The sequence below is a fragment of the Lissotriton helveticus genome, chromosome 9 (genome assembly GCF_964261635.1).
Source record: "Lissotriton helveticus chromosome 9, aLisHel1.1, whole genome shotgun sequence".
NCBI classification, from domain to species: Eukaryota; Metazoa; Chordata; class Amphibia; order Caudata; family Salamandridae; genus Lissotriton; species Lissotriton helveticus.
In genome coordinates, this window is record NC_136070.1 from 255,282,761 (window position 1) to 255,310,637 (window position 27,877).

Sequence of the window (27,877 nt, forward strand, 5' to 3'; positions counted from 1 at the left end):
AGTTTTATATAGCGCTAAGTTTACCCAAGGGTATCGGAGCTCTTAACACAAGCACAAGCAACGTTAAATGAGGCACATACATTTTTATTAGGCACAGGGAGATTAAGTGATTTGCCAAGAATCACAGGATGTTGCGCGTCCTTGCAGAGATGTGTTAATTCCTGCTGTGTGTAATTCAGCTGGTGGTTACAATGAATCAACATTCTGTAAACACTGCTCATTCTAAGAGCCGAGGCTGCGGCAGAGCAGTCTGGATTTGTTGATCGCGCCAAGATGCACACATGAATGAACAGATGAGCCCGTGGGTTGACAAGACGCACCGCCGGCAAAAGCTAGATCCTCAGATTAACTCACACACAGATGAAGACGGGTAATCAGTGTGATGGTGCGACTCTCAGAAGCAGGCACAATAAACAGACAATTTTCTAGACGTGAAAAGTAAACAAAGAGGCACATGGAGACACGCACAACACATGGGCAAACAGCTATGTGTAAGTGCCGCTGCAAACGGACCCAGAGACGCAGAGATATACATTGAGCACATAGCAGACAATACAAGTAAAAGCCAGTGCGCACTGACAGACACATTTAAACAGACACAGTGACTAACAGCGATACGCACAGACACCAAGACTGGAGAAGCTTGGCTACGGATGAGATTGCTTACGGGAAGTCTTTAATTAAAGTCGCTGTCCCTTGGGTTCGCTCTGCCTGTGATGCGCACACACCACTTGTTACACACGAGGCGCAGCTCTACCAAGAGTGGAGGGTGAGGAGAACGTAGTGTAATACAGCTGTAGCAGTGCCACATCAGCATGTACATGTGTGCTGAGAACACCAAAGCTGCGTTTGTGCTTGGAGGGTGGGAGGAGGGCTCCTAACGTGGAGCGGAAAAGACAAAATTAAAAAGAAACCGACGGAAGGGAAATGTTGTGTTGGTACAATTTGTACTTGCAACCGTTATAATTTTTTTTACATACGCTCCGTTGTGTTGGTACAATTTGTACTTGCAACCGTTATAATTTTTTTTACATACGCTCCCTGATGCCCCATGGCGATGTCTGTGCTGTAGGAGATTAGAGCCCACATCCGCCAGTAAGCATCCCAGCGGGTGACTGAGCACCGTGAAAGTGACCTGAGGCGGAGTGGGTGCCCGGGCATCTTGCTGCCTAACTTGATGCACTCGAAATGGGTGGGGGAAGGGAAACGATGCATTTGTGCTCGAAATGTGGGAGGACGAAAGCAACAAATAAGCCCTCTGCTTGACTGTGGCGTGGGAGAGGGGGAGCGTTAAACTTTGAAGTTGGAAGCGTCAAAAACAGCGCTATGGGGGGACACATTGCAGTAAGCACGGAGAGACGGGGAGCAAATGGGAGCGAGGCGTTGCGCAGAGGGGGGCGAGGGAGAGCATGCCTTTAAGGTGTGAAGCTCTGCATTGCTGTGGCGGGTCTGATGCGATGATGCGAGGCGGCTCGGGGAGCAAATGGCAAGCGCGTGCACGAGCACATGCACTCTGCGTAATCCGCCTGCCAAAGCCTCTTGATCAGCTTTCCTGATCCACCTCTAAATGTCTCGACATCTGCAATGCGCAAGCGCATTGGCAGAGGTCGAGACATAAAAACTGCTTGCAAACATCCGGACCCAACACTGGATGACAGGAGTATGCAAAGCATGTGAATCTACAACTATACATGCCAAGAACAGATGCTTACTAGGTAAGTAACATTATCCTTTGCGACTATTTCTGAAACAACTCCTCCACCAATACAAGACAGATTTAGCACGATACAGGAAGCTGCAACTATCCCTCGTATACCTCGTATACCTCGTATACCTCGTATACCTTAAATTCCTGTATGCCTACAAAACGCAAAATACATAGTCCCCGCGATGTTCTTTCAAGCGGTACTAGAGACCACCAGCATACTGCTGTGGGAGGTGGACCACTGAGAATTTCCCAACCATAAATTTTACTATTGAGCAGCCCATCTGTCGGTGATAAATGATTGGGCTTTCGCAGAGCAGATTGACCCTGCCTTAATGACGGACAGAAGGGTGCTGCCCAAAAGAGTTCCTCAGGCCACTATTCAGTCGAAAATGCTGGATGGGGATAACCGGTGGTTCGGATATGGAGAGATGTTGCAAGGGCTATATTGGATGGAGGCGAGGGTCACCCTTAAAACGTTACAATGAGCACATAATATGAATTGGTGATTGCCAGTCGAGAGAACTGTGTACCAGGCATTCGGCTGCCTGAAATAATTTGAGAAAATATTGGCCCCATGGGAGGAGATTCGAGAACTGAAGGATTGTACTGGGACTGTAGGTAACAGGATGTCCTCATAATTAACTGAATGGTGTCCTAGACCATTGGTTCGATGTCCTAGCCAGTCAGCAGAGATGTGGGATGGTGGTTGTGGAGAAGGATAGATGGTGGTTCTGGAGATATCTGAGATGCGAACATTTGTAAAATGTTACCCTGCGAGTATCAATTTGTATCATGTAGTGCTGTAGATTCTCATCACTAAAGCCCCAGGTTGTTGCAGAAGCCTTTGTCTCTACGCTCAATTTCATGTCTACACTCCTGTCGGAAAAGCAATCCGATGTCTTTAATAAGTGGAGTCATTACATCGTGACTCGAAGATTTCTTTGAAGAAAAACAAGTCTAAGCCGAAAACTAAATGGCAGGAGTATGCATGCATGTTAATCTACAGTGCTACATTCCACAAATGGATGCTTACAGGGTAAGTCAAATTTTAATTGGTGTCAGAGATGGCTAAAGGGCCACCATCTTGTGTAGCTTTTTCATCAACAGTCTGTTTACAACACGTTGCACTTGAGTTTTGGGCACATAGCTCATCTATTACTGTGAATGTGGATAGGCTGTAAACTGTTACGTTTAATGTGAGAAAGTGGGTCTAATATATATATATATACTGGACTAGAAGGAAGTACAGTGTGTATAGAGTCCACCAACCCTAGAGGTATAACCGAGGTTAAAGTCAGAACTGACCTTACACTCCAAGAGGTAGCTTGATCGAGCAGTAAGGCAGTACCAGAGGACAGTGTAAAGCATTTGTTGAACACTCAGTCAGCAAAAGATTTCACACACTCAAGGACTGAATTCCAGGCCAATTGTTTTTATATCCACAGATATAGTTGTTTCATTTTTAGAACCAGCAGTTATAAAAATATACTTTTCCGGTTATGAATACTCATGTAAATACTTTGCAATGGGGCAATAAAGGTTGTGCACACTGATTACAGTATTGATAGTAAGCAACACAGTCCTGGAACACACTTTAGCATTGAGCTCAATGGGTTTTCTACATACAAGTACAGTTGATTACTTTAGGAGTTCCAGGGCTAGGTTTTAGATTCAGTCCTGGGGTCTAAGCTGAAACCAAATTAGCGAAAACGTTTGTTAGTGTAGTGAATTTTCATGAGTATAAAGCGGTTTTAAAAGTTTACACTTAAAAACTTTTCAATGTAAATCTCACAATGTTATTCAATGGGAGGAAATTCAGGTTGCAGGTAAAGTACGATCACGTTACTTTTGTAACCCAGCACTGGTCTCCTAGGGCCAGCTCTGGGGGCTTAACTCAAAACAGGTAGGTAATTGCGTTTCAGTATTTCGTATGATTTTTGAAGAATATTTGATGTTTTCAAAAGTAGACACTTAGAAGAAAAATTCATAGAAAAGCAGTCAATGGGTTCCTATGGAGAAAATACAGATTACTAGTAAACCCGCTAGGGATTACTTTTGCGGTTCAGTACTGGGCTGAAAGGTACAGTACTGGCTTCTCCCCTAAACCCAGGTGAGTACTTCGGAATTCGGTCTTTGGCTGATTTTATAGGAATATTTTCAGATTTCAAAACTTCACACTGAGAATTTTCGAGTCAAAATGAGTCAATGTTATCCAATGGCAGGGAAGTGAATTACCGATTTCCAGGTGAGTACTTGGTTGTTGAAGGTAAGGTTCTGGGCATAGACTCAGGGGTCCCCCAGGGTCAGGTAAGTACAGTTAGATCAGTCCCAGCGGCACAGGGGCGGCTGGGTGCAGAGGTAGGTAGGCCCAATGAGGGAAAGGGGGCCTTCGTTTGGTGGCTGCTGGCTAGTAGGCCACGCTGCTCTGGGAGCTGGGCTCCTGGTCACTTGCTCAGGGCAAGGGGGGGGGGGGGAAGTAGGATAGGACAAAAAGGTCACAGCCAGCGGCACTCTTGTGGCTGGGTGCAGGGTGCTTTTGAGCCGTCGGGCGCTCTATGTTATCCAATGAGGATCTTCAAAAGGGAACAAAGGCTGCAGGCTCGGGGACGGAGACTCTCCAGGGGCGACCAGCACTTCAAGAGGTATGTTGGGATGTTGGAGCACAGGTAGATACCCCACAGGGGGCTGTAGGGCGCCGGGTGCATGGGTGTCGGAAAAGCTTACCCTCGGCTGGTCGCGGTTGGGGTGGCCCCTGGTTCTGAGTCGGCAGGCGTCGCCTGGTTTGTTGAGGTGGGCCTTTGGGCACTGGACTTCGGGTCCCAGTTGCCGGGGGGACGTCCTCGTGGTCTTTGTTCGGTTGGGCCCGGCCTGGGCTCGGCTGGTGCAGAGTGGGCTGGTCCGGAGCTTCCTGGCTGGCACCAGGTGGGTTGGTGCAGCAGAGCCTCTGCTGATGGGAGTCCCAATCTTCAAGAGGGTCAAGGCAGGCAGGTCGGTCCTCTTGGGTGTCCCAAGGAAGCTGTCCGCGGGGGTCGCCGGGTTTAGGCAGGAGCAGGTTTCAGGATCAACAGGCCGGTAGGGCTGGGGCCAAGTCAGTTGTTGTCCTGTTAGCAGCTGCAAGGCTGGTCGTCGTCTTCTTGATCTTCTATCTACTTCTTGTTATCGGAATCTGAGGAAGGATGGTTCAGGGAGCCCCTAAATACTAAATTTAGGGGCGTTACAGGTAGGGCGGGCCAATGGGTCCCTGTCCTGGGGTGAGGACACCCCCTAGCTTGCTCCTCTCCTCTAAGAGGGGGCAGGAGCCTTGCTGGGATTGGGCAGGGCTCCCCATCTACAAGATGACCGGAGCCCGGGGTCGTGCTTCACCTCGCCGCCTCCACCTGAGGGGTGGAGTTGGCAAAGGTTGGCACACCCTCCTTCCTGATGTAGTTTTTCCCGCCAGTCTGGCGGGCCAGTTGCTGGGTACAACAAATGGTCTGGAGAAGCTCTCAGAGGCGGTATGCTTTTGAAGCTTCCCCCTGTCCATCCTGGGGGAGGAGACCTAGCACCTCGCCCAGGATGTGCATTGTTGCAGGCCCAGGAGAGTGGGCGGGGGAGGGGGGGGTTTGGGGCTCTCCACTCAGGGGTTCAGCAACATGTCTGCTGTGTGGCAGCCACTCAGCCCAGATGTGGATTGTAGGTTCTGGGTTTGGAGGGCATCTCTAAGATGCCCTCTCGTGCATCTTACATTAAATCCCACACTGGCTGAAGTTTGGTACCAAACTTGTCGGTCTTCAGTGTAGCCATTATGGTGCTTTGAAGTTCGTAATGACAACCTCCCAGCACCATATACTCTTAAATGGCATCACTGCACTTACAGGGCCCAGGAATGGCCCTGGGTACTCAGGGGTGTGGAAATTAAAAAATAAAAATCTACTTGGCCAATGGACAAAATGTTACTGAAATCTACTTGTCCTGGGAAGATATCTTCTTGCCCCACCTATTCCATATATCACTGAGGTGGGTCTGCACGGAGAGAACCTGCACTGCAATCAGTGCAACATACTATGCAATATAAACTTCAAATGCAAGTCAAATTATGCAATGCATGGTCATACACCCTTAAATTCAACTGTTGCACTGGCTGGATGTACCGCATTTGTGCAGATGTGTCAATGTGCACTGCACCCAATTATTACTCTGTATGAATGTGACAAATTTAAAGAAATCGTGCCGAAAGGCAGAGTACAGGCTGGTAATTGACTAAATTTCTTGAAGCGTATCTGGCATAGACTGTGTCGGAATATGAACCTGTAGGGCAAAAGGGTGTTCTCCGTCCTAGGGCCAACTCATAGCTGTCCAGTTTCAAAAATACTCACATGTGATCATGCTCTGATAAACGTGTGGAGGGGAATAACCACTTCTCGGCAGAGCTTATGAACGTTCATGAGGCAGCGCAAATCACATAGCAGAGGTGTTTAGTTCACTGAAGCAGTATCCACAATTATGAATACACAAGAGGAAGTAATGGGCAGTTAATCTCTTTTTACACTCCTGGGCAGGTGTGGTGTGATTATATTATTGTGCCTTCACTGCTACATTCCCACATTCTTCTACCACACAAGGAGCATATGCGACACTGGCAGTAGCAGTACAGGGTTCTCTTGTGCACAGTACTGGTAAGTAATGGAAACAGCAGAGTAAGCTCACCTAACATGATGTGCAAGTGTGTAACTGAGATTTGTAAAGTACTCACTTTTTTCTTTAAAATCCAAGTTCTCTACCACTTGACTCTCTCCTCCTAATGTCCACAGCCCCCCCCCCACTGCCCACCCAAATGTGCGTGCTGTCTTCCGGGAAGTCCTGTAATTCTGTTGCAGGATGCTGATATGAGTATTGGGGAGCCTGGTGAAAGATACGGTTTTACAGTGCAGCAACTTGGGCAATCAGTTTCTTTATTTCAGAAGCTGAGCATTCTGAGGGTCCATAGATGATACTTGGATATTTGAAAAATGGGCACATGCATAAAGAAGGCACAAAGACCGTAGCACAGGAAAAACACCCTTTGGCAAATCATGTAGGGAAAGAAAAACATACCTGTTCGAGGCATATGGGCTGCAGATGGTACATTTATGAATAGATCGCCATCTGGTGTTGGGCTCGGATGATTGCACTTTGTTTTTCTTCTGGAGAAGTCTTTGTCGTCATAGGTGACTCCTCCTCTCGGTGTTAGTGCGCATGGGCATCGGCTCCATCCTTAGATTGTTTTTTTCCGCCATCGGGTTCGGATGAGGATCGAAGCGCTCCGGACCGACTTCAACAAAGAAGGTTATAACCGGCGCGTATTCCTTTCCAAATCGACGGTATCGTTATCGAACGCGACTTCACTCCATACCGACGCGGTTCGAAGGACGACAACTACGAGAAACTCGACGTAGTCCAGCCCGGGGTCCATGGAAAGGACTCCATTCAAAAAATGTCCAACGTGTGGTGCTAAGTTCCCACACAAGGACCTACACGAGGTGTGCAACCTCTGCTTGTCCCCTGAACACGAATCCAGGGACTGTGAGGCCTGTGCAGCGTTCTCGTCAAAATCGACGATTAGAAACCGTCGAGCCCGAAGACACGAGGTATCGAGAATGCAGTCACAAGCAATCCCGGAGCTGTTCGAGGACCAGCACCCAGAAGAGGAAGAAGAAGAGGCCGACGAGGCGGGGTCAGAAGCGGACGAGTCCGACGTCGAGGAAATCGACGTCCAACAAACCGTGAGTGACGACGTCCCTTTACCGAAAAAACAGACCCCGCACGGTGTCGACCCCGCCCTCGAGCCCGGTCAGACAACCGAAAAAAGTTTCCAACGCCCCGCCTTCGAGCCCGGCAACGAAACAGAAACCGAAACACTCGGTCCCACATCATAGTGGTTCCGGTTCCGATAAACCGACCACATCGACACCGAAGCACCAGGTCAAGGAAAGCTCGAAGTCGAAGCAGTCCATGTCGACACCGAAGCACGCTTCGGCGCCGAAAACACCCCCGACACCGGGGACATCTTCGATACCGAAGAAGTCGGATCCGAACAAAACTTCGGCACCGAAAATACAAATGGACAGTTCAAGGAAAAAACACCTTTCGGAACCGAAAACTGCGGTACCGACACAGGAACACGGAACGGATCCTAAACAAAAGACTTCTGACAGTTCCACGCTTTAAGAAGAAGAGGTCTGGGGGGACGAGATTTGCGGTTTTAGCCCCCTCCTTCTGGAACTCCCTCCCTTTTGCTCTCAGAGCTTCCTCCTCATACGTTGAATTCCGCAGACATCTCAAAACCTTTCTGTTCCCCAGCCCTCCAGCAGTATAGTTTTGTTCCCTACCCCTCTGGTTCTCCGCTGTCTAGCGCCAGGAAACCGTCCCGGTAACAGTGCGCTCAATAAATTCATTAAAATTCAAAATTCAAAAATTTATTGACCCAAAGACTGGCAAGGTAGCCACAGAACTACCTAAAAAGAGGAAACATGAACATTTGGACGACAAGGCTCATCCAAAGAAGAGAACAATGGGGACGAATACAACTCCCCCTTCTCCCAAACCTCACACACCATCTTCACCTCTTCCTCTTTTTAGGTAGTTCTGTGGCTACCTTGCCAGTCTTTGGGTCAATAAACAAAGTCTTTTGTTTAGGATCCGTTCCGTGTTCCTGTGTCGGTACCGCAGTTTTCGGTTCCGAAAGGTGTTTTTTCTTTGAACTGTCCATTTGTATTTTCGGTGCCGAAGTTTTGTTCGGATCCGACTTCTTCGGTATCGAAGATGTCCCCGGTGTCGGGGGTGTTTTCGGCGCCGAAGCGTGCTTCGGTGTCGACATGGACTGCTTCGACTTCGAGCTTTCCTTGACCTGGTGCTTCGGTGTCGATGTGGTCGGTTTATCGGAACCGGAACCACTATGATGTGGGACCGAGTGTTTCGGTTTCTGTTTCGTTGCCGGGCTCGAAGGCGGGGCGTTGGAAACTTTTTTCGGTTGTCTGACCGGGCTCGAGGGCGGGGTCGACACCGTGCGGGGTCTGTTTTTCGGTAAAGGGACGTCGTCACTCACGGTTTGTTGGACGTCGATTTCCTCGACGTCGGACTCGTCCGCTTCTGACCCCGCCTCGTCGGCCTCTTCTTCTTCCTCTTCTGGGTGCTGGTCCTCGAACAGCTCCGGGATTGCTTGTGACTGCATTCTCGATACCTCGTGTCTTCGGGCTCGACGGTTTCTAATCGTCGATTTTGACGAGAACGCTGCACAGGCCTCACAGTCCCTGGATTCGTGTTCAGGGGACAAGCAGAGGTTGCACACCTCGTGTAGGTCCTTGTGTGGGAACTTAGCACCACACGTTGGACATTTTTTGAATGGAGTCCTTTCCATGGACCCCGGGCTGGACTACGTCGAGTTTCTCGTAGTCGTCGTCCTTCGAACCGCGTCGGTATGGAGTGAAGTCGCGTTCGATAACGATACCGTCGATTTGGAAAGGAATACGCGCCGGTTATAACCTTTTTTGTTGAAGTCGGTCCGGAGCGCTTCGATCCTCATCCGAACCCGATGGCGGAAAAAAACAATCTAAGGATGGAGCCGATGCCCATGCGCACTAACACCGAGAGGAGGAGTCACCTATGACGACAAAGACTTCTCCAGAAGAAAAACAAAGTGCAATCATCCGAGCCCAACACCAGATGGCGATCTATTCATAAATGTACCACTCTGCAGCCCTCTATGCCAAGAACAGATGCATACTGGTAAGTAGCATATTCCTTATGTCTTCATAGGACGAATATTCATACAAGCGGAAGAGTCACTTTTCCTTGGATCTTGTATGGGCTTGTTTTTACTACTGATGTAACTGTGCAACAAACATGAAACACTACAGCGGTTGCTTAAAATTCTGAGGTGAACATTGTATATTATCACCCAGTTGTGAATAAAACGTGATTGTGAAACCTAAAAATTTATATTTGGGTAATTTCTGCTTTATATTGAGCTTGCTTCTGCAATTTTTGCCAATTTATATAGTTGCAAATAAAAGATGGTCCCCCACAGGTGACAGGTCCTGTGTGATTTTATATACAGAGCCACTCTAATTGCGAGAGTCTACAGCTGAGGCGTTTTCCACATAATTTGCCATGTAATCCAACACATGCTGCCTAAACAGCATATTTTAACAAAATGTTGATACTATCTCAAACAGATCAAATGTTACTAAAAAGGGGGTAACATGTCCTGCCACACAGTGAATAGCCCTTCACAAGTAGTGACTGGTCTCTTTTACATTGCTATTGCTGTATCTGAAAGAGACACGTTAGTGATAGATTCCTTACCTTAGAATATCCCCAAGCGTCAGACTGGATCCGTAATTTTTTTGCGTAGCAGTACACTTGCGTGTCGGTAGGCGTCGTCCGCGTCCGTCGTCGGCGTACTTAGACGCCGCCTCCGCCTGACGTCAATTCTTTTTTTTTTTTCGCGCCAGCAGCGCAGATCCGGAAAAAGTGGTATCGTAGTAGTTTTTTGACTAAACCTTTGATCTCCTTTGATCATTCTTTTTCGAAGTCTCGACTCCGAACGATGCCAGGTTTTAAGCCCTGTGAGGATTGCGACCGACTAATGTCGGTCACCGACCCTCACCGGGTCACCTCACACCCCCCGCCGGAGGAGAGCGAGCAGTACCTCATGGCCATGAGGTCCCTCACTCCCCCGACGGGCTCCGCGACGCGTTCGGGTCTACCGGACCCGTCTGGGGGCCCTAGCGGGTCGGGGGCTTTGGCCCCGACACCGCCGGGTACTTTGGCCCCGGTGCCGCAGGCCCCCACTGGATCCGGATCCGGGTCGTCGACGGTGGACTTGACAACCTCCCCGGCGCCGGTCCCTCAGGTGTCACCTTGGCGCCGTCTTCGGGCGGCGCCGTCCCCGGTGCCTCCCTCGACCCGGTGCCGGAGCGGCACCGCTGGGCGGCGCTTTCGACGCAGTTTGGAGAGTCCACTTTCCATGAACTGGCCCCATCATTTGATAACCCTGAGTACCAGGAGATGGGTGATGAGGAGTATTGGGAGTGGTCTGAGGACCCTGTGACACGTGAATGTCAGTCCCAGGAGGACTGGACAGGTGGACTTGGGGATGCCAGTGGTCTGGACACCTCGCCAGACACTGGCTTTGTCTCGCGTCCTCCAGTGGCTACGGAGGAGGGGGCAACCTACAGTGTGGTGTTGACGAGGGCGGCCAAGGCCTTGGGCCTAGAGCCCCCAGTCGCGGCCGTTAGGACTAACCTCCTCACTGAGGTCCTTAAACCGCAGTCAAGCACGGCCGAGCCTCTGCTGCCGTTTAATGAGGCCTTAACCGACGTTCTTTTGGGCACTTGGTCCAGGCCCGCTACAGGTTCTCCTGTAGATAGGAACGTGGCCAGACGCCACCGCCCAGCCCGGGGCGACCCTTGTTTCCTGTCCACCCACCCCACCCCTGAGAGCCTGATGATCCAGGCCTCCAATTCCCAGACCGCATTCCCGTCTGCCCCGCCTGACAGGGAATCCAAGAGGTATGAGCAATACGGCTAAAAGGTATTCTCCTCCCTGAGTCTGGGACTGCGGTCTTACAACACCGCATGCCTCTTGCCAGAATGCCTGTTGGAGGTACGGGCTAAAATCTGCCAAGCCCTTGTGGAAGGCCGAGATGCGGCACGTTATTCTATCCGGTGTGGACTGGATACCACCGAATCTCTGGGCAGAGCGATTGCAACGATGGTGGCAGGGCCATGGCCAAGTTCTTGGGCCTCTCTGCCCCGCGTCAGCAATCTGCTGCCTTTCACTCCTTTCGTGGCGAGGTCAATCCACACCTTCCCCCGCAGCATCCGCCTCAAAACCCTCCTAGTCCGTGCTTTCAGGCCCATGTGAATCCAGTGGGGGGCAGGGTTCGCCCTCACCTCCTCCACTGGCGCACTGTCACGTCTGACAGGTGGGTGCTGCAAATCGTCCGAAGGGGCTACTCCCTCCCCTTCGAGGCGACCCCCTCCAGCCATGCCACCTCAGAACCACTGTGTATCGGGATCATTTGCGGCTTCTGCAGGAGGAAGTTACGGCCCTCTTGGCCAAGAGGGCCATCGAGCGCGTTCCCGGGCCAGAAGTAGGGTGTGGTTGCTACTCCCACTACTTTCTGGTACCCAAGAAGGGCAAAGGGGGCCTACGCCCTATCTTGGACCTAAGGAACGTCAACAGCTTCCTCCGGAAGGAGAAGTTAAAAATGCTGACACTGGCTCAGGTCTTAGCTGCCCTGGACCCAGGAGACTGGATGGTAGCGTTGGACTTGCAGGACGCCTCTTTCCACATCCCCGTCCTGCCGGCCCACCGGTGCTACCTGCGGTTCACAGTTGGCCACGAGCACTTTCAGTTTACCGTGCTCCCCTTCGGCCTTACCAGCGCCCCACGGGTGTTCACAAAGGTGACGGCGGTGGTCGCTGCTCATCTGCGCAGGTTAGGGATGTCAGTCTTCCCTTACTTCGACGACTGGTTGTTGAAGGCGGGCTCGCCCCAGACAGTCGTCCACCACCGGCAGACCTCCTGCACCAGCTGGGGTTCTCCCTCAATGTGCCGAAGTCACACCTGTGCCCCTCTAGGAAGCTCATCTTAATCCGAGCAGTTCTCGACTCGGCGCGGTTTCGGGTTTATGCTCCCGAACAGCGGGTCTGGGATATTCAGGCTCTGATTCCACTCTTTCAGCCTTTATCCCGGGTCTCGGTCAGCTTGACGCTGCGGCTTCTGGGGCTGATGGCATCCTGCATCCTTCTGGTGCTTCACGCCAAGTCGCGGATGCGGGCTCTGCGGTGGGACCTGAAGTTTCAGTGGGCCCAGCATCAGGGCAACCTTTTTGACCACATCCTGATCTCGGAGGGCACTACGAGACAGCTGCAGTGGTGGCTCATGGACCGCGATTAGGTCCGAGGCAGATCCCTCTCCCTTCAACCGGAGCACATAGTTGTGACGGATGCGTCCCTCCAGGGCTGGGGAGGCCACATGGGAGAGGCGGAGAGCAGAGGCCTCTGGTCTCCGGCGGAGGCCCGGCTCCATATCAACCTTTTTGGAGTTGCGGGAAATTCGTCTAGCACTGAAGGCATTTCTCCCCTCTGTCCGGGGAAGTGTAGTGCAGGTGTTCACGGACACCACCGCCATGTGGTACTGCAACAAACAGGGCGGGGTGGGGTCGTGGACCCATTGCCAGGAGGCTCTGCGCCTCTGGCAGTGGCTGGAACACCAGGGGGTGCCCCTGGTGGCTCAACACCTGGCAGGTTCTTTGAACGCCAGGGCGGACGAGCTCAGCCGTCGGTGCATGATGGATCACGAATGGCGTCTGAACTCTGACGTGGTGCAAGGCCTCTTTCAGCAGTGGGGAGAGCCTTGGTTATGTCTATTCGCCACCGAAGAGAACGCGCAATGTCATCTGTTCTGCGCGTGGGAATTTCCAAGGCGGCACTCGCTCGGAGACGCTCTTTGTCGCGAGTGGAGTTGCGGTCTGTTGTACGCCTTTCTGCCTATACCACTTCTGCCCAGAGTGCTGAAGAAGATCAAGCGCGACTGGGCCCAAGTCATCCTTGTGGCTCCCGACTGGGCACGAAGGTACTGGTATCCAGAGCTACTCAGTATGTCAGTCGATCCCCTGGTTCGTCTGCCTCTTCGGGAGGACCTTCTGTCGCAGCAGCAGGGGACGGTCCTGCACCCAAACCTGTCCAGTCTCCACCTCCATGCTTGGAGATTGAGCGGCGACAGTTGAGGCCATTTGACTTTCCTCCTGAAGTCTGTAATATCATTCTGGCAGCCAGGCGTCCCTCCACAAAGTCGGTATACGCCTGCAGGTGGAACAGATTTGTGGCATGGTGCACAGCAAAGGCTGTGGATCCTCTTGCTGCCCCTCTCTCTGAGGTTCCTCTCTTCCTTCTTTCTCTTGCCAGCAGGGCTCTGCTCTGGGCACTATCAAGGGCTACCTTTCTGCCCTTTCACCCTTTCTAAGGCTGCCTGATCACCCTTCTTTGTTCAAGTCCCCTATTGTAAATCGATTTCTGAAGGGCATCACGCACACGTTCCCTCCTGTTCCGTTTGTGATGCCTCAGTGGGACTTGAACCTTGTTCTTACATTTCTGATGTGTGCTCCCTAATGTGTGCTCCCTTTGAGCCTCTCCACAACTGTCCTCTCAGTCTTCTCACTTTGAAGACTGCTTTCCTGGTTGCCATCACCTCTGCCAGTAGAGTGAGTGAGCTCCAGGTTCTTTCATGTACTCCTCCTTTCCTTTCTGTCCATCCGGACAAGGTTGTGTTGCGTACTAAGCCATCTTTCCTGCCCAAGGTTGTCACAGCCTTCCACATTGGGCAGTATCACCTTGCCCACCTTCTTTCCGCCACCGCATCCCTCTAAAGAGGTAGAGCGGCTCCACCTTCTGACCCAAAACGTGCGCTTTCATTCTATCTGGATCGCACACGCCAGTTCCGGGTGGATGACCAACTCTTTGTTGGTTACGTGGGCGCTAAGAAGGGGAAAGCGGTGCACAAGAGGACCATCTCGCGGTGGATCATCTTGTGTATCCAGGCATGTTACTTCTTGGCTAAAAAGGAGCCCCCCTGTTGGATTGTGGGCTCATTCCACCTGAGCCAGGGCGACTACAACTGCCCTGGGCCGGTGAATGCCCTTGCAGGAAATTTGCCAGACAGCTACGTGGGCCTCGCTGCACACGTTTGGAAGACACTATTGCCTGGACAGTCAAGTCCGGAGGGATGGCTTCTTTGGCCGTTCTGTTCTTCAGGACTTTCTGGTGTGATTATTGTTTCGCAGACCCACCACCGGGGTTGGTATTGCTGGGGTATCTATTCTAAGGTAAGGAATCTGTCACTAACGTGTCTTTCAGATGCACAATTTACTACTTGTGTAACGATATATCTGTAAGAGACATTAGTTAGTGATAGATTCCTTACCGACTCACCCATCCTCCCCGTTCTGCGAACCGATATCTAGGGTTAGGGTTACCCCCTCTCAGGGCCCTAGTTTCAATGGCACCAGTGTTGGTTTTTAACATGGCTCAGCGCTTCTGGCGCGGAAAAGCTGTCTAAGAACTGACGTCAGCAGGCAGAGGCGGCGTCTAAGTACTCCGTCATCACGGTACCGCCGACGACTGACGCGGAGCCGCAGACTACGCCTACCGACACGCAAGGGTACTGCTACGCAAAAAATTCCTGATCCAGTCTGGCGCCTGGGGATATTCTAAGGTAAGGAATCTATTACTAACTAATGTCTCTTACAGATATATCGTTACACAAGTAGTAACTTGTGCGTTTGGATCTTAATCTGAAAGTAATGAGGCAAAACATTTATACAGTGTTAACGTGTACAGATGTTAAAATGAAGTTATACTAACAACGAAAGTGTGCTGCATTATGCTATATAATACTCATTTTTGTAGCCACAATAGTCTTCCCTGCCGCGTAATTTGGACCTTCCCTGCCGCGTAATTTGGACCTTCCCTGCCGCGTAATTTGGACCTTCCCTGCCGCGTAATTTGGACCTTCCCTGCCGCGTAATTTGGACCTTCCCTGCCGCGTAATTTGGACCTTCCCTGCCGCTTCATTACAGTGGCTCTGCTTATTTAGCACAAACTGCCAGCGTACTGTGCATGGTGGGGGCGGTTTACAGTAGGTACAGGAGTTGAGAAATGCAACCAAATAAAGGTACAGGCTAACAGAAATGTGGAGAATAACCCGTTTCTTGACAGGATTAAGCCAATAAAAATTGACACGGACGTAAGGCTTTTCTCTGCATCAGTGGCAAGATTAAAAGATAAATTGAGGGCACTGATTAAGCGAGAAGCTGTGGAGCGAAGGGAGAGGTAACAGAATAAGGAAAACCCCTGAGGGTGGCACAATACATGCTGCAGCCCTCTGGGGTCTTCTCTGGTCACCATGCCTTGGGTACCTAGGGTACCATTTACTAGGGGCTGACAGGTGGCCAGAGATGCCAATTGGGTATTTTGTTTCAGCATAGCTTTTCTTTTTAGGGAAGGAACACAGGCCCTAGGTACCTGATTGGCAGGGACCCAGGGCACACTCAGTCCAAGCACATCAGCAGTTAAAAAAAAAAAAAAGAGCGGGGCCAAACCAAGGCAAGGAAGATGGCACTTTCTCACATTTAACATTTTGTGGGATATTCAAAGCATGTGATTGTTTTGATCCTCGCATTTCGGGCACCGCAGAAGGACGATAGGTCCAAGGAGGAACCAGACCGGCAATCCCGGTCTCTTTCTTTGCCAGGTGACCCAAGGAAGCTTTGTACAGCAAATAGCCTGTCAAAGCGAGAGGGAATCCCCCTCTCACCCATATAGCACCTTAGAGAGTGCTACACATAGCCAAAAACAACACAACCACTATAATTTAGTTTATTTATTTAAATTGCACTTTATTCACATACTCACTTGGTCCTGAGGAAAGCCTGTTTCAAATAAAAAAAGGCCAGGCTGAAATATGTAGACCACACAGGACGCTGGAGGTCATAATCCATATTCCAACACGTCCGTCTGCCTTTTAAATAACCAACAGGGGCCCAGCAAATTAAAGTATTTCATCACCCTCGGGTACTGGGACCCACTGTATGGTTTTTAACTTTCACCTTCTCACTCACTACACTGCACACTCAGCGAATATACCAGCTCCGCAGTAAACTGGCGTTGAAGCACACCCGGGACACATTCGGTGTCACTGTGGTGGGCCCGATGATGAAGCATGCCACCAACTAGGTTGGTGGGTGAGGGCTTCTTGAACAAACCAACTGGTTTGCCGACATACGTACTTCATTGAGTCACTTTTCTCCTCTAAACCTAGCTAGTCCTTCTTTGATTTTGATATTTTTTGGAATATGCCATTGTCTAAATCTGTATATCAAATTAAGTTTGATTGCTTTCTTGTAGTTACATTTAATTAAATTGTTAAATGAGCCTTTAAAAAATGCGTCCTATATATATACACTTTTTCTGGTGACCCCGTCCATAGTATTTTCAAATAATGACTTTTCTCTTTTTACAGTGGGGTGGTTTCTGACTTTCATGTAAAATTATGCCTTTTTTTTTTATAGACTATGTCTATCGACATACAACTTCGACATCTGGAAATGCAGCAGGGGCAGTTCCTGACTCTCTTTCGGGAGTGGGAAACCCAGTTTGCTCAATGGCAGGAGCTCCTTCGGACCTATCCACACAAGGACCAACTTCAAGAGTATGAGAAGCAGTGGAAAACCTGGCATGAGCAGATGAAAGTTACTCAGTCCCATCTACAGGAGAAAGCAACCTCACTGCGGACTATGCAGCACCCATACATGAGTAATCCATACATGGCTATTATGCCTCCTTTTCCTGCCTACATGCCTCCTGCACCTATAATGCCTCCAACTTTTCCACCAATGCCTCCACCACTGCCACCAGTAGCACCTGCGCCTCCACCCCCTGTTCCTCCAGTTGCGATCACTTTACCGCCGCCTGAGCCTACACCTGCACCTCCACCTCCACCAGCTGTAGCTTCTACCCAAGCAAGCAGTCTGGCTTCAGTGACTCCACCTGTGAGTTCTCAGTCGATGGAAGCTGGCAGAGTACCATTACTTCCCACTCCTGGATTGCCTCTCCCGCCAGGCTCTGTTCCATTTCCTCCCCCACCTCTACCACCGACTTTGTCAGCTGTTGGTCTAACTGAGCTGTCATCCTCTCCAGTTCCATCAGCTCTACCCTCCACCTCAATGCCACCGCCACCACCTCCTTATGGAGATGCAGATTCATTGAGGATAACTGGTCCACCGCCTGGATTCTTCAATCCTCCCCCAAGGTAGGTTTGAACATTTTTGTTCCTTTTAGCAATGCTATCTGTATTTCAGCTTGAATGTGAAAACTATGTTAGTTGATCTGCCTTTTTACAGCATTTATGTGCTGTCTCAATGGGTGGTATATGTTCTGAAGTTAGCGTAATTTTGCCTCCTGGCATTTATTCTCCTATTCGGCTACTTCAAAAGTTAGAGATTTATGTGCTGGGAAGCATGCCCAAGTCATTTAGATTGACTGTAGGAAGCTGGCTCTGTATATACTATACCAAAAATGAGCCATATTGTGCACAGTTCAGTGGAACCCCAAAGGTAGGCAGAGGTAAAAGTAGATGGCATCTTGCTCTCGATTTGTGGTAGTGTGGGCGAGCAGTAAGGCTTTATCAGAGGGTAGTGTTAAGCATTTGTTGTACACACTCGGGCAGCAAATGATGTCACACACTCAAAGACTAAATTCAGACCAATTTTGTTGTATAAAAATAAGTATTTTTAAATTTCTTGAACCAAGTCAAGCCTGGTATAGTTAAGAGAAATAAATGCTTTGGTGTTTACAATTGAATGCAGTTAGATTGAAATACAGTTAAGTCCAAATGTCAATTACTGTTCAGATTACTTTTTAGTACGATTTCAGATTACTTTTTAAGTTACTTTTTCTACTTAGTGGGATATGCCTAGATATCACACTGGGACATTTCCTAGAGAAAAGGCAAGTAAAATCAGTTTTGCAGGTTTCCATACAAATGAACTCCACACCTAGAAAAAATTTCAGAGAAAAACGGTCAATGTATTCCTATGGAGAGAAATGAAGTTATCGGTTACCAGGTTAGTACTCGGTCTTTGGGGTTGTTTTCTCATCTATGCCAGGGCAGTGGGTTATAGGCGTGGCACACACTTGTGCCATGTCAACTCTTCACTTTGTTCTGCACCAAAAATGCAGCCTGCAAGGGCAGTGTGTGAGGGTAATGTACAGGACCTCTAGGGGTGGCACAATAAGTGCTGCAGTCCTTAGGAGCTCTCCCTGGCCACAGTGCTCTTGTACCATTTACAAGGGACTGCTCTGTGGCCAAAGAGTGCCAATTGGATTTTGTCTTCAGTGTAGTTTAGGAAAAGAACATAAGCCCTGGGTACCTGTTTGGCAGGAGCACAAGGAATACTCACTCAAAGTACAGTTCAGCAAAAAGTGGGGGCAACCATGCAAATGATTTGATGTTCCCGGGATCCCTGTCGATCAGGTTCCCAGGGCCTGTGTTCTTTACCAAAACTGTACCTTATACCCCCAATTGGCAACTCTGGCCACAAGTCAGTCCCTTGTAAAGGTACCATTGGTACCAAGGGCACTCTGGCCAGGGAAGGACTCTAAGGGCTGCAGCACTTTTTGTGCAACCCGTAGCTGCCCTATACCGTACGCACATACACACGGCCATTGTAGACTGCGTGTATTGGTGAACAAAGGGAAGTTGACATTGCACACATCCTTGTGTGCCATGCCTACAACTCACTGCCCTGGCATAGGTCAGCCACCCCTCTAGCTGGTTGCACTATACCAGTGGTGAGGGTAGAGGTACATGAGTATATGGTGCTGGGAGTTTTATTACGAACTCCACAGCACCATAATGGCTTTACTGTAAATTGGAAAGTTTGCTATCAAACTTCTCAGTACATTAACCCCACACTGATGGCAGTGTGGTACTTCATGAAAAGTGCACGGGGGGTGTGCAGGTGCAATCTTAAATATGCCCCCTGAAAAACTACCAGCGTCTGGTTGGATACCTGCCTGGTACACACCAGCCTGTAACATGTTTCTGGACCTCTGTGGTGGGACCCTACGCTCCCTGAGCCGAGAAACAAAGCCTTTCCTGGGCGAAGGTGGTAGCACCTCCCCCAGGTCAGGAAGCCATCTGTGGCAGGGGAACTTCTAAGGCTTGCCGCCTTTGTAACGTTACCACCATCTATCACCACCGCTATCAGGAGCAGGGCCCCTTCCCGTCTCCTCTCTTTTTTGGCAGGAAGATAGGTGGGAACAATTGCACAGCACAGAAGGTGTTCCTACCTCTGCCAACCCGATCCCTCGGATGGGGGGAGGGAAGGTGAAGCCCACTCTTCAGTGCCCTCCAACTTGCAGATTGCAGTTACTCTGCGATTAGGGCCACTCTCCCATGTGGTGTGAGCACACCAAGTGTAGTCACCCTAAGGCAGTGGTTTTCAAACTTTTTGATGCTGAGGCCCCTGCCCCCCACCTCAAATGTTTAGGAGATAGTGATTATTCTCTTCCAGGGGATCCTCATCAATGGTCATAAGCATTATAATATTCCCGCCAATGCGCGGGACCCCGGAAACACTAAAATATGTGCCCCACATATATAACTATATATACACACACACACACACACACACACACACACACACACTGTGATTGTGGTGGCTGCCAAAAAGACTCATGCGGTGTTGGCTTCCTCTTCTGTGCCGCCTGACAAAGAGAGCAGATCCCAAGACTCCTGGGGTCGTAGAGCCTGTACATCTGCTGCTTCCTCAAGGTTTCCAGCGCTGCTGCGTTGCTTGGCCGTTATGACAGAGCGCTCTGGGACTCTTTGGAACGTTTTAAAACCAAGCTCCCCAAAGAGGATCAAAAGGATTTTGATTAGATTGTCACGGAGGGTTCCCTGGTGGCTAATCAGGTGATTAGTGCGGCGGATGGTGCGGTGCTCTCCGCGCATTCCTACGCGCATGGAGTATGCGACAGGAGGTCAGCCTGGTTACGACTCACCGGCCTGAAACCTGATGCCCAGCAGAGGATTCTCAACCTCCCTTTCTCTGGCTCCTCTCTTCGGTGCTCACGCAGAAGAAGAGATGACCAGGATGAAAACTGAGTTAGACACTGTCAAAGTGGTTGGTCTAGAGAAGGAGAGAGAATTCAAGCGCCGCTACAAATCTAACCAACGCAAGGGGCCTCAGCAGAGGGTTCAAACCCCTCAGTGGTGCCAAGGCAAGACCCAGAACAAACCTCAGTTTCGAGGAGGGAAGTCTAACCGAGGTAGAGGTGGTCAACAGCAGTCCTCTGCCACGACGAGAGGTGGCAAATCATGAACAGTGTCTTCCTCTGCCACAGTTGCCCACTCCAGTGGGAGGAAGCATATCTCCACATCTAGCAGAGTGGTTCAGCATTACAAAAGATCGTTGGGTGCTGAATATATTGAGGAATGGATACGCACTTCGTTTCCGTGTGCGTCTACAGGACATTCCGCCGAAAAAGTCACGACCTCATCTATTTATTTATTTATTTATTTATTTATTCAAAGTTTTATATAGCGCGAACAAGATCCTTACAGATATCAGAGCGCTTCACAAAGACAGGGAAGGGGCAACAGAGTAAACAGAGATAATGGGAACAGTATAATAATCAGTGACAAGGTAATAACATGGGTGATAAAAACAAACATAAAACCAATCCATATATGATCAGGTAGGTAACATGGTAACATGGTAATAACATGGTAATAACATGGTAATAACATGGTAATAACATGGTAAGTAACATGGTAATAACATGGATGAAAAAACAAACATAAAACCACTCCATATATGATCAGGTAAGGGCGTATTATATAGCAGCACAGGTCATTGATCCCACTACCATGGCGTACAGGTGGATCAGTAAACCAACGTGTATCATATCTTGGTCGGTAGTAATAGAGTAGCGTAATAGTGCCCCCAACAAGTCGAGGATAGGCAGAGCAGCGATACAAGCAATGCAGAGTCTCTGACCCAACATCTGTAGCGATCAGGAAATATTGGCCAGAAGCATTGTTTTCACCTCTTTCTTGAAGAGTGCAGTGGAGGTGATTAGCCTTGTTTCAGGAGGGAGCGCATTCCAGATCCTGGGTGCCATTCCTGAGAAGGAGCGTTTGTAAGTTTTCGCTTTCCGAAATCTACGAGGTTTCAGGAGTAGATTTTTAGTACTCCTATTGGATCTCGACCCTCCTGATATAGACAGCTTTTGAGCGAGGTAGTAGGGTGCCTTGTGGTGCACGGCCGCGTGTGTCATAGTTGCAATTTTTAGGTGTATTCTGGCTTCAAAAGGCAGCCATTTTAGAGACTTTAGGTCTGGGGATATGTGCGAGTGCTTTCTTGAGCCAGTAATGAGTCTCGCGGCAGCGTTCAGGGAGGCTCTTAAGGGTGCTGTTGTGGATAGCGGGAGACCGCTGAGGGTCGCAATTCCGTAGTCTATTCGAGGGATGACTAGAGCTTGTACAGCAGTTTGGAAGTCTTTGGCAGGGAGGAAGGGTTTAATTTTCCTCAGCGTGTTAATTTGGAAATTAGCTGCTTTTGTGGCTTTGCTGACGTGCTGCTGCATGTCGAGCTTGGCGTCGAGTGTGATGCCTAGGGATTTCGCCGAGTCCACGATGGTAGGTTGGACATTGAGTGCTGTTAGGTTGTTGAGCCAGGTTTGGGTGGTGGAGATTTTCGCCGGAGGTGAGATGAGTAGGAACTCAGTTTTTAGAGCATTTAGTTTGAGGTGATTATCGGCCAGCCAGGATTGGGCGTTAATAAGCGTGGAATTCAGCTGTTTGATATCTTCCGGGGACTGTAACTTTAGGTAGAGTTGCGTGTCATCAGCGTACATATGGAATTGAACATTGGATGCTTGAAGCAAGGTGGCGAGGGGTTCCATAACGAGGTTGAACAGTGTAGGAGAGAGGGTGGATCCTTGTGGAACCCCAAGATCTGCAGGCACCGGTGTAGATAGTACATTGTCGATCTTGAACCTCTGAGACCGGTTGTGAAGGAAAGACGAAAACCATTTGAGAACAGTTCCCGATAGCCCCATCCTAGTACTTAGCAGCTCCAACAAGTTCTCATGTTTGACCGTGTCAAATGCTGACGAGAGATCAAGAAGGATGAGGAGGCAGGACTCATTACGATCCAGAATTTGGAGGGCGTCATCAATTATGTGTGTCATAGCTGTTTCCGTGCTATGTTTCGCTCTGAAACCTGATTGATGAGGGTTGAGGAGGTCAAATTTATCAATGTGTTTTGTTAGTTGGAGTTGGACACATTTCTCCAACAGTTTGGCCAGGGTGGGGATATTGGTGATGGGTCGATAATTGTTTAGGTCAGACGGATCAGCTGTAGGTTTTTTGAGTATAGGCGTGACTTGCCCCACCTTAAGGGAGTCTGGAATGTGTCCTTGTCGCAACGAGCTGTTAATGATCTTGGTCCAGAGAGGGAGGAGCAAGGGGATAAAGTCTTTTACCGCATTAGCAGGTAGAGGGTCTGTGAGGTGATTAGAGGGCTTCAAAGTGCAGAGCAGTTTGTGTATAGCTTCTTCCGAGTAGGTATCGAAGTACTGCCAAGATGCCTTGTTTTTAGGTTGAGTGTCAGCCATTCTGGTGTAGTTGGAGTATCTATTTACATCCATTATGAGGCCATTTCTTATGTTGTCAGTCTTATGTTTAAAGAAAGCAGAGAAGGCTTCACAGTGTGGAGTGTCGTTTGTTGTGCTATTTGCTTGTGTGGGTTGTGCCTTTGTTTGGGTCTTGATTAACTCGAACAGTTTTCTTGGCCTATTCTTCGCTTGGTCCAACTGGCGGCTGAAGAAGTCCGACTTTGTGCGCTTTATTTTCCTAAAGTAGGCATTTCTCTTGTTCTTGAGCTTTTTGAGATGCAGTGCTGAAGGGACCGATCTCCAGGTGCGCTCTGCCATTCGCATATTACGCCTTTCGTCATTGAGACTGTCATCATACCATGGGTTAGAGGTTTTGGTGGAGACTCTCTTCAGTTGCAGAGGGGCGACTTCATTGACTATTGTATTCATCGAGTCAAGGTAGTGGTCAGTCAGTGATTGAACATCTGAGGCACCTGAAGGGGGAAGGAGGAGGTTGCCGATGTGGGGAGGTAGGGTGGAGGGGTTAAGATTCTTCAGATCCCTTTTCAATGTTTTGGATTTGATTGGTTGAGTAGAGTTAGGTTTAACTTTTTCGTTGATAAAGAAGGTGATAATGTGGTGATCTGACCAGTCGCAGGGTAGAATCGCTTCCAATAGAATAGCGTTCTCTTTGGCAATGATGAGATCGAGTATCGCGCCTTTGTCGTGTGTTGGTTTATCGCATAATTGGGTGAGGTCAAGCGCGTTGAGGAAAGTTTTTAGACTATTCACTGCAGTGTCTTTCTGATCGTTCCAGTGGAGATTGAAGTCACCCAGGTAGACTTGAGTGGTCTGCCGACCGGCGTTGGAAGTGATCAGGTCCATGACTTGTTGGGTGAATACGAGATTGTCACCAGGCGGGTGATAAATGAGATGTAAAGTACATACTTGTTTGCCCTCACTGATGATGTCAAGGCAGAGGAGTTCACAGGAGGAAAGGGAGGGGGAGGTGACTTGAGTAACGGAGATGTTGCTCTTAACAATGCATGCGATTCCCCCGCCCGTCTTGCCAGGAGACCTGTCCAACCTAATGATGTGATAATTGGGGGGGACTAGTATGTCCATAATCGGGGTGGAGGCTTCAGTGAGCCATGTTTCCGTTAGAAAGGCTAGGTCTAGCTCCCTATTTGAGACAAGATCCGCGATGTCGGAGGAATGTCTCTGGGCCGATCTGCAGTTTAGTAGGATGCATTTGAGTTTGGGACAGAGAAGGGTGGACGAGCTTTCTAGTGTGATGGGAACTTTCCTGAGGTTGTTAGGGACGGAGCCTCTGTTGTTGAGTGTTGGGAGCCTCAGAGCGTTTGTGGGAATTGTGGGTATGGGGATGTGGGAATTGGAAAGACCTTTTACCGGACCTGGGCCATAAGAGTGTAGGAGAGAGCAAAGGTCGAGGTCCGACAAGGGGCTGAGAACACGACGGGGGCGGTGGGAGTTATTGCGAACGGGGATAGTGGACCATTGCTGGAGTCGTCGGGGGCGAGTGTATGTAGGAAGGGTGCGTCGTTTGTAGGGTAATGGGATGGTGGGAGGTAGACTGGGCTGTGAGGAGAGAAGGTCTTTGATTGCGTGGATGTCCTTTTTGATTTGTAAAATTTCTTCCTTGACTTGTTGGAGTGTGGATAAGGTCAAGTCAGGAGGGTTGTTGAGGTGTTCCGCGGTGCTAATGGGTGGGATGGTATTCAAGGTGTGGACGTGTTTGTGGGCGAGGGGTGTGAGTGGTGAAGGTGAGGCAGGCGGTGGGTGGGAAGCATAGATAGTGACTTCAGTGGGAGACGATACAGGTGAGTAGAAGAGTGAGTGAAGGTTGAAGACAGTGGGGGAGACAGGAGGGTAGTGAGGGCTAAGAATAGGAGGTGGGAGAGAGGGGGGTGCTAGGGTAAGGGAGGAGGTATGTTCTGTATCTTGTGTTGGGAGGGGGATGACGTTATGAGTGGGAGTGGGGAGGGAGCGGGGAAGGGAGAGGAGTCTGCCGTGGGGGGGATGGGGTTGTTGGGTGGATAAACTCCGCGTGATGTGTGCAGATGTAGGCGTGTTGTGGGTGGGAGTTGTTGTGTCGGGTGTGAGAGATACGTGGGTGGGAGTGGAGAGAGAGATGGGGAGGGAAAGGTGTCTGTCGAGGGGGGGATGAGAGGGGGTGGATAAACTTTGGGCGATGGCTTGTTCAAATGGTGGAGTGTTGTGGGTGGGGGATGATCTGTCCGAGGGGAGATGGATGGAGGGGGTGTGGGTGGGGATAAGAAGTGTTGTGTTGGAGGGGCTACTAGTATGTGCGGCGGGGATATCCGTGACTGTCCTTGGGGAGTGGCGTGCGTTAACAGCAGGTGGGCCATTTACTGGGGTGCTGGGGGTAGAGGTGTAGTAGGTGGTGGCTGCGAGGTCGGGGGGGATAGCGCTGGCGGACTTCTGGGTTCGGGTCCGCAGCTTGGAGAGGTGCTCTTTGAACTTGGGGAACAGGTTGTCTAGTAGTTCCAGGTTCTTGTCCGTGGCTTGGATCAGGACAATCCCGGTATTATAGATTGTAATGGTAGACCTGCCAGGGAAGAGGTGGGAAGGTGTGATGGTGAGAGTTGAGCCATGGGCTGTTCTCTTGGTGATGGAGACTGTGAGTAGAGATAGGAAAGTTTTTCTCCATTGGGCTCTGCGTGAGGTGTGGAAGATGAAATCAGTATTCAGGGCTCCATTGCCCGATGAGAAGTAGGTGTCGGCAAAGGGTGTTTCCGGGTGCGCCCTCAAGAAGTTGTGTTTGAAACGTTTAGTGGCATTTTTGGAGAGAGGGGTGGAGGGGTAGTTAATTCTAAAAGTGTGCTTGCCGTTGAGCTCCATTTTAGAGAGGCTGTGGTGTTAGGTGTCTGAACTAGGGCGATAGTACACGCTGTCAGCCGCTAGTTACAAGGCCAGGGAGGACACTTGTGAGTGAGCATAGATGTAGGGGGTGGAGGTCAGTGTGATCCCCGAACAGCCAGTGCGTGGGAGCATCTTATCAGATGTATCCTATATACAAGGTAGCAGTCAACTTACACCGTATGACCAGCTATGCGAGGTAAGGCCTATTAGGTGGAGGCTTAGTTACATATCAGAGTGTACATGGTAGCAGCAATGTAGTCTAGGCTTAGAAAGTGGCTGGGCGCGGTTTGCCTACCAGAGAGAGTTGGATGAGGTAGTAATAATCAGTGCAATATCATGACGTAGCTTACAATGAAAACCCAATAAGAAAATAAATAAATGTGGAAGCGGACAGTGAATGATGGGGATAGAGGTGAGATATGTGCAGCTTGTCGCATATAAAATACAGGCTAGAATAGAGCTAGACTACTAAATAGTTACTAAGTCCCCTAAATGTGCATACTTATTGCAGTAATAACAATATAGCACTACAATAAAAAATACAATAACATACAGGCTATAATAGGGCTAAACTACTAATGAGTTACTAAGTCCCATAAGAGTGCATATATATAGCAGCAATAACAATATAACACTAGAATATACGATGGCAGTGTGAAAGCAATGCCTAACGCCTAAGGATGATCCAGTAATAGGACAGTAAGATAAAATACTTGAAATAAAATTGGAGCCTGCGGTAAAAGGCAATGACTAGTCCGTGATGGCCGCTGAGTAGAGAGAGAGGTCAGTCTTAAATGGCCGCCTGGAGACGCTAGTCCTTTATTTGTTGTTATTGCCTGTGAGCAGAGTGGAGAGGTTCCAGGTTCCGTTTGAAGCAAGCCCAGTTCCAAGCTGGGTGTGAGGTAGCGTTCGTTGTGTCACAGGTGAAGGAAAGGGGGTTACAGGGACAGTGTCAAATACGATTAGAAATAGCCTGAGGAGACCAGATCTTAGTACATAAGGTGCAAAAGAATGATTAGCCACGATGGTGGTCATCAGTTGCCTTTACTTCGAAAAGAGGTGAGAGCTCTTCAAAAGCAGGCGATAGAGGTTCCGCCCTCGCAAAGAGGAAGAGGAGTTTACTCCAGGTACTTTCTTGTCCCCAAAAAAGATCAGTAGGGCAAGTTTCGACCTATTCTGGACCTTCGACTTCTAAACAAGTTTATAGTCAAGGAGAAGTTTCGTATGTTGGCCCTTCATCAAATATGTCCACATCTTCAAGTCGGCGATTGGATGTGTTCGGTGGACCTCCAAGATGCGTACTGCCACATCGCCATTGCAAAACACCACCGCAAGTACCTGAGGTTTGTAGTCTGCCACAAACACTACCAATACAAGGTTCTGCCCTTCGGCCTAAAGTCAGCGCCGAGAGTCTTCACCAAGTGCATGGCGGTGGTGGCAGCTTTCCTACACAAAAAAGGTCTTAGTCTATCCATATCTGGACGACTGGCTGCTGAAAGGTCCATCTCCGCAGCAAGTGAGTCACGACTTTCAGACCTGCCTACGGCATCTGCACCAGCATGGCCTCCATGTCAACAAGGACAAGTCAGTGCAGACTCCCACTCAAGCATCCACTATCTTGGCTCCATTCTGGACACAAGCGTGGGAAGAGCGTATCCTTCGGAGGAGAGACTGTCCTCAATGGGACAGAAATGCAAGCTTCTGCTCCAGGTACAGCGCCCGATGGTCCGGCAGGTGGCATCTCTGCAGGGATCCATGGCGTCGTGCATTTTCCTCATCCCCCACGCCAGGCTGCGGATGCGTCACTTGCAACAATCTCTAGAGGACCAGTGGGATCAGGCTACAGGTCGATGGGAGGATCAAATATCTCTCTCCCAGGCAGCGAAATCCTCCATCTCATGGTGGACTCAACAGCGCAATCTGATGGTGGGAGTTACTTTTCATCAGCCCCTCCCTGTAAATCCATAGTGACGGACGCGTCTCTCCAAGGCTGGGGGGCGCACATGGGGTGCCTCCAGATCCAGGGACGGTGGTCGACCAAGGAGCAGTCCTACCACATAAACATGCTGGAGCTTCG

At 49.7% G+C, this 27,877-nt stretch overlaps 1 protein-coding gene across 7 annotated transcripts in view; it reads left to right on the forward strand.

Annotated features, from left to right (window-relative positions):
• YLPM1 (YLP motif containing 1) overlaps nucleotides 1-27,877 on the forward strand; it is a 1,323,976-nt gene that overhangs the window by 39,888 nt on the left and 1,256,211 nt on the right. For all 7 annotated transcript variants that reach the window (XR_013600905.1, XR_013600906.1, XR_013600907.1 and 4 more), the window contains exon 3: nucleotides 16,803-17,542. Coding sequence is in view for 4 of the 7 variants with exons in the window: in XM_078659897.1 (XP_078516023.1) it covers nucleotides 16,803-17,542 (740 nt within the window). In the remaining 3 variants the exon portion in view is untranslated. The remainder of the gene's footprint in view (nucleotides 1-16,802; nucleotides 17,543-27,877) is intronic.